This window comes from Erinaceus europaeus, chromosome 2 (assembly GCF_950295315.1).
Source record: "Erinaceus europaeus chromosome 2, mEriEur2.1, whole genome shotgun sequence".
NCBI lineage: Eukaryota > Metazoa > Chordata > Mammalia > Eulipotyphla > Erinaceidae > Erinaceus > Erinaceus europaeus.
Window position 1 is genome coordinate 58,453,896 of NC_080163.1, and position 7,139 is coordinate 58,461,034.

General features: G+C 35.5%; 1 protein-coding gene across 1 annotated transcript; it reads left to right on the forward strand.

Moving 5' to 3' along the window:
- Positions 1-384: 384 nt before the first annotated feature.
- LOC103107611 (olfactory receptor 2T11) lies at positions 385-1,344 on the forward strand. Its single transcript, XM_007516425.2, has one exon. It carries the CDS (start codon positions 385-387, stop codon positions 1,342-1,344), a length of 960 nt encoding a protein of 319 aa, XP_007516487.2.
- Positions 1,345-7,139: the final 5,795 nt, after the last annotated feature.

A 7,139-nucleotide genomic window follows, 5' to 3' on the forward strand; every position in this document is an offset into this window, starting at 1 on the left:
GGTGTCTATCTTTCTCTCCCCCTCTCTGTCTTCCCCTCTTCTCTCCATTTCTCTCTGTCCTATCCAATAACAATGACATCAATGGTGACTACAACAATAAAAAAAAACAGCAAGGGCAACAAAAGGGAATAAATAAATAATAAAAAATGTTTTAAAAAATACAAAAGGGTTGTTTTTCAACAAGCAAATATAGATCTGGAATTACTAACATATGACAAATTTCTAGGTCTCTTTGACTTCCTCTAGCATCCTATCATGTGAAATTTCATCCTGGCCGGTGCCCTCTGAGGTATCAAATCCACTGTGAGTATCTCTGATAATTAAGTTTATTATTTCTTTTCCATTCTATTTGTGGCTTCCAGTTCTATTGAAGCTATCATTAAAATGTCAATGAAGAACATAACTTCTTATTCTGACTTTATTCTCCTGGGACTACTGATAAAGAGTCAGGCAACAGGTGTTGTCTTTGCAGTTATCTTTACTATTTTTGTAGTGGCTGTAACTGCAAATGTGGTCATGATATTTTTGATCCAGGTGGACTCTCGCCTCCACACACCCATGTATTTTCTGCTCAGTCAGTTGTCCATCATGGACACTCTTTTCATTTGCACCACTGTTCCAAAGCTTCTGATTGACATGGTTTCTAAAGAGAAGACCATTTCTTTTCTGGCCTGTGGCATCCAGATCTTCCTCTATTTGACTATGATTGGCTCAGAGTTCTTCCTCTTGGGCCTAATGGCCTATGACCGGTATGTGGCAGTCTGTAACCCTCTTAGGTACCCAGTTCTGATGAACAAGAAGGTGTGTCTTCTGCTGGCTGCTGGTGCCTGGTTTGGTGGGTCCCTGGATGGCTTCCTGCTTACCCCTATCACCATGAATGTTCCCTACTGTGGTTCCCGCAATATCAACCACTTCTTCTGTGAGATTCCTGCTGTCCTGAAACTGGCCTGTGCTGACACATCCTTGTATGAAACCCTGATGTACATCTGCTGTGTGCTCATGCTCCTCATCCCCATCTCCATCATCTCAGCCTCCTACTCCCTCATCTTGTTAACTGTCCACCGCATGCGCTCAGCTGAAGGCCGCAAAAAGGCCTTTACCACTTGTTCTTCCCACTTGACTGTAGTCAGCATTTTCTATGGGGCTGCCTTTTACACTTATGTGCTCCCCCAGTCATTCCACACCCCTGAGAAGGACAAGGTAGTATCTGCATTCTACACCATTGTCACACCCATGCTCAATCCTCTCATCTATAGCCTCAGAAACAAGGATGTCACAGGGGCATTTAAGAAGATATTTGCAAGATGTTTATCTGCTCAGAAAGTAGCAGTAACTGATAGTTAAATATTTAGTAACTTGAGAAAAATACCACTAGGAAAAACCTCTTTGCTTACTTTTTTTTAAACAGAGGCTTATTTATTATTTTTTAAAGATTAATTATAATTGAGAATGAGATGATTTTTTCTACCTGACTTCTTGCTGGAAGGGGGCGATGATGGAATAAAGGGGGCAATGATGCCATTAGTTGTTCTGATTTTGTTCCTAGTATCAAAACGGGAAAACTCAGAGTTCATAGAAACAGTGCTTCCATTTACGGTTTACTCATGGTTAAATTAGTCTGGTGGAAACCACTATTACCACCTTTCCTCTTCTAACAATACTAATTCACAAGTAAATAGGTTGAAGTTTATGGAAAGAAAATTTACATTGTTATATTCTGTGTGATTCAACAGTAGCATTTGGTTGTATTTTCATTATTTTTTCCTGTGTGAGATGGAAATTCTGGAGAAACTGACTTTTCCACAAGAGATTGCTTGTAACATGACAAGATGTACATTTTTACCATCATTAATATATATTCAGTAGAACAGATGTTATGCTAGATGAAGGAAGAAGATGGCAAAGCTCTGAATTTATGAAAAAGGTGGATTAGATAACAACACAATATCATTTAGCACGCACAGAAGACTTCATAAGGGAAGAATGTTGAAAGAAGAATTATTTAAATGACTTGGAATTTTACATCTTTAAAGGTGAAGAAGAAAGTGATAAGCTAGGTCAAAGGGAATAGGAGTACATAAACTAAAGAGGAGGAAGGTGCATTTAGATGGAGGGTGAGGTATACTAATACATATTTTGGTGAGAAGTATAATTATACCCTGAGATAATACAGTCTTGAAAATGTCATTTCCACAATAAAATGTTAAATAAAATCTTCTTGAGAAAAATTGTCTTAGTTATATGTTACATTCTACCATTAGATTTAAATTGTCATCATCTAAGTTATAAGGTATATGCTTAATGGAGTACTACTCAGCAATTTAAAAAGATTATCTTGTGTCCTTTGGGATAAATGGATGGAACTGGAGGTGATTATTCTCAGTGGAGTAAGTAAGGAAGTGAAGGACAAGTACTGGATTTTTTCACTTATGTGAAATATAGAAAATTAAAACACATGAATTTGAAATAATTTTTAATCCACCCATATCTAAGACCTTGGGAGAACTATGGTGGTTATCACTGGGGATAGTATGAGGGCACAGAAACTAAATTTTACAGACACAGATTCAAGAACTCAGACATCCTTTTGCCAAAGAATTAAAAAGTACATAAAAACAACCCACACAATTCCCACCACCAGAACTCTGTATCCCACACAACTTTTAAGGCATACAGGACATGATTTTCCTTAAAGGAAACATTGGGAGATGAGCATTTTGTATTCCCTCAGACCATGGTAAGATAATCACAATGAGTTATCACAACCTTGTAAGACCTTCTCTGTGGGGCCAGGTGGTGGTGCACCTGGTAGAGCTATGTGTTACAATGCTCACGGATCCAAGTTCAAACCATGATCCCCAAGTGCACGGGGGAAGCTTCAGGAGTGGTGAAGCAGTATTGCTGGTATCTCTATCTCCCCCGTTTTATCTCCCTCTTCTCTCTCAATTTCTGTATCTATTAAATAAATAAACACCATATATTTATATATATATATATATATATATATATATATATATATATATATATATATATATACTTTAAAGAACTTCTATTTATTTTTCCATAGTCTTGGTGAGGGATCTTATAAATAAAATCCCTATTGGATTTTTATAGGTGTTTTTTTATAGGTGTTTGAGGGACATGTTTCCCAGGTAGAAGTCTTAAAATTGGGGTGTTAGGTATCATCCAAACATTTCTTTCCTCAAAAGGAAGTTGAAATTAGGAGATTCCCTCCTAATTATATGGCATTATGAGGGGTGCAAGATGTAACAAGATTGTTAAAAAATCTTGTTTTTAAAAATTCTTTAATTTAAATTTGTTTCTGATTGTTTTGGGGGGAATAATTTATAAGCCAAGTTGCTGTCGTGAATAAAACTTCTTATCTCTCCATAAAAAAAAAACAACCAAAAACAAAAACCAAATAAAACAATAAAATAAAATAAAATAAAATAAAAACCTCCAAATAGCTGCAGGGCATGAAGGACACTTTGAAAGTAGTTCAGGTTGAGGTAAGGGGCCTGCAAAGTAGACTAAATGAGGTGGAGAATAGAATATCAGTGCCAGAAGACACAACCACAACACTCTGAATTTAAAACTGTTAGAAGGGGAAAGTTTAGGAAAAATGAAACCACATGTAGAAAAGTAAAACTAGACTGCCACTTAACACCATACATCAAAGGAAATCACAATAAACCAAACATCTGGATATTATACCAGAAACGAAAATTTATAGAAGAAAATGTCATTGAAATTTTGTAGGATCTTCACATCAAGGTTGTATTTGGAGACAAACCACATGGGCATAGGAAATGAAAATAAGAGTAAATAAAAGGGGTTTCATGAAACAAAAGCACTTCTTTCTACACAGTGAAAGCAATTTATATAATAGCCAGGCAACCCAGTAAATGGGACAAGATATGCACATCATGCTTCCAATAAGTGACTGATATTGAACATATGTACAGAATTGCTACAGATCTACAAAAGAAGCAAAAATAACCAATAAAAAGTTGGCCAAAGAAGTAAACATGTTTTCTAAAGAAGAGATACACATGATCTACAGACACAAGAAGAAATGCTCCATTTCACTTATTATTAGAGAAACACAAAACTATACTGTGATACCATCTCACACCTAGAAGAATGGTTTCCATCAACACATTGGTAATTGGAAGCTGTTGGCAAGGATGTGGAGAAAAAGAAACTCTGATACATTGCTGGTGGGAACGAAGACTGGTGCAGTCTTCTTTGGAAGACTGTATGGAGAGTCCTTAAACAAATAAAAATGGAAATACCTTATGATCCAGCTATGCTATTGCTAGGCATTTATCCAAAGACACAGAAACACTAATTCAAAGGGACATATGCATTTCTATGTTCATAGTTGCATTATTCACAATAGACAAAGAGTGGATGAAGCCTAAATGCCTATCAACAAATTACTGGCTAAAGAAGTTATAGACATTGACAGGGAAGAAACAATTACAGAAGCAAGACCTTCCACCTTCTGCACCTCATAAATAATTTTTGGTCCATAACTTCAGAGGTTAAGAAATGTTAAAGGAAGATGACCAGAGGACTCTGAACTCCAATTTCATCAGATCCAGAGAGAAAATAGGGGAAGAAAAAAACAAAAGGAAGCAGTAGGTGTAATTTAGAAAGGAAGAGAAGGCAGAACAATAGAAGTAATGGGCAAATATATATATATATATATATATATATATATATATGGAGAGAGAGAGAGAGGGAGGGAGAGAGAGAGAGAGAGAGATAGTTATATAAATAGCAGTCAACCCATACCTGTGATCTTAGGAGAATGTAAACACAGAAATGTAAACACAGAACTCCGGTAGTGGCAATTATATCCTTAGTATCTTATAATTTTGTAAATCACTATTAAGTAACTAATAAAAATTTTAAAAAATTATGGAATATATATACCATGAAATACTATTCTGCAAAAAGGATGTCCTCAGGACAAAATGGGTGATTATGCTGAGTGAAATAAAAAAGAGATAAAAGACAACTACCAGATAGTTTCACTTATATATGGAATCTAGAAGTATGATACATATGGACTTGGGGGAAGAAAAAAAAAACAGAAGCAAGTAAACTATTTCTAAGACTAGAGAGATATATAATGGTTGTCCTTGGGAGGTTAGAGTCTGGGGACACAGAACTTTAGTTGTGTCTGTGGTGTGAGACTATACATTGCAATTTTATAATCTTATAACCTACTACTAATCATAAGTAATAATCACTATAGAAATAATAAAAGCGGGGGCCGGGTGGTGGCGCACCTCATTGAGTGCACATGTTGCAGTGCACAAGGACCCGGGTTTGAGCCCCCGGTCCCCACCTGCAGATGGAAAGCTTTACAAGTGGTGAAGCAGGGCTGCAGGTGTCTCTCTGTCTCTCTCCCTCTCTATCTGCCCTACCCTCTTGATTTCTGACTGTCTCTATCCAATAAATAAAGATAATTAAAAAAAAATTTTAAAAAAGAAATAATAAAAGCATGAATGTAGGGCCGGGTGGTGGCACACCTGGTTGAGCTCACATGTTGCAATGCTCAAGGATCCAGGTTCGAGCCCCTGGTCCCCACCTGCAGTGGAAAAGCTTTGCAAGTGGTGAAGCAGAGTTGCTGGTATCTTTCTGTCTCTTTCCCTCTCTGTATCCCCTGTCCTCTCAATTTCTGATGGTCTCTATCCAATAAATAAATAAAGATAATAAAAAAATTTCAAGCATGAATGACTTATTTTTATTTCCATTTTTAATCAAGCTATTTGTTATGAGGTATTTATTTACTCTGTATGCTACACTTATACATGACTTGTAAATATTTTCTTAGGTTATATAGATTGTTGTTTTACTTTTTAAAAATTTTCTTTATTGGGAGATTAATGGTTTACAGTTGACAGTAACGTACTATAGTTTGTACATGCATAACATTTCTCAGTTTTCCACATAACAATTAAACCCCTACTAGGTCATTATAAAACAGAAATGACAAGTTAATAAATTTTCCAGGGTTAAATAAATACTTCTGTGATGAAATATCAAGACATTATTACCATCTTTCACTTGAGTGGAAATGCACCAATTGGTTGGAAGGATAGTCTATAGGTGACCTTCTTTTAATGCACAGGTAAACCTAATGAACTTACATTAATTATTAACTTGGGACTACCTCCCATGGGGTGCGAAATTTATTATTAATGAAGACTTTCTTTTAACCTAACTCTATCTCTGCATGTAATTATTCAAGCAGTGTTTCATTCCACTGTTCCTTGCTAAGACTTGGCCTCCATTGCTCTGAGGTAAGATCTGAGAATTTAAATGTAAACTAGATGAAACTTCCACCATTCACTTGAGATAATTTACTTTAGGCATCACACAGTTAAAGCTACAAAGTATATCAGAAAACTTCAAGTTGAAATTTATTAGTGAATACTACTTTGACAGCTAGCCTACTGGAATAGTGGTAGTTTAATTTAAAATAAGTAATATATAAGGATAAACAATAACAGTCTAGAAGGGCATTGATGCATTTATAGAAGAAGAGAAAGACTTATAAAACCTAGTAACAATAAAATAAATTTATAGTTCATAGGTTATTTGCAAAACTTTTATAACATGTGTGGGACTCTGTCCCATAATCTTAACATGTTGTAAAATTGTGTCAAATTACTAATAAGTCATTTTATTAGAAATTAAAATAAACTTTTATAGTTGATAAGAGCATTTTTAGTGGTTATTCTGATAAATTTTCATTATGAATGAGTGGATGGAATAATTGGAATTACTAAGAAATATAGATATTCTTCTGAATAATTATGAAGCAAAGATTGTCTTCTTACCTGTAGAAAGTTATGATTGAAGGAGATTAAGATCTGATGAAAATCTGTTAAAAGTTACCACAAGAGAAGCAGCTGGACTAGGATGGGTAGTGAAGGAGAATACATTCTGTTCACAAATCCTAGAGACTGGAGAAATTTCACTCTACATATGGTCAAAAGTAATGGCTATATGCCTTAGAAATCAATAACTAGGTTAAAGCATTAGGGGGTGGGGGAGATAACATAACAGTTATGGGAAGAGACTCTCATGCCTGAGGCTCTGAAGTCCTGGGTTTAATCACC

Bases quoted from the DNA above. Each gene is read 5' to 3' on its own strand.
- LOC103107611 (XM_007516425.2), top strand. From the start codon at position 385: ATGTCAATGAAGAACATAACTTCTTATTCTGACTTTATTCTCCTGGGA.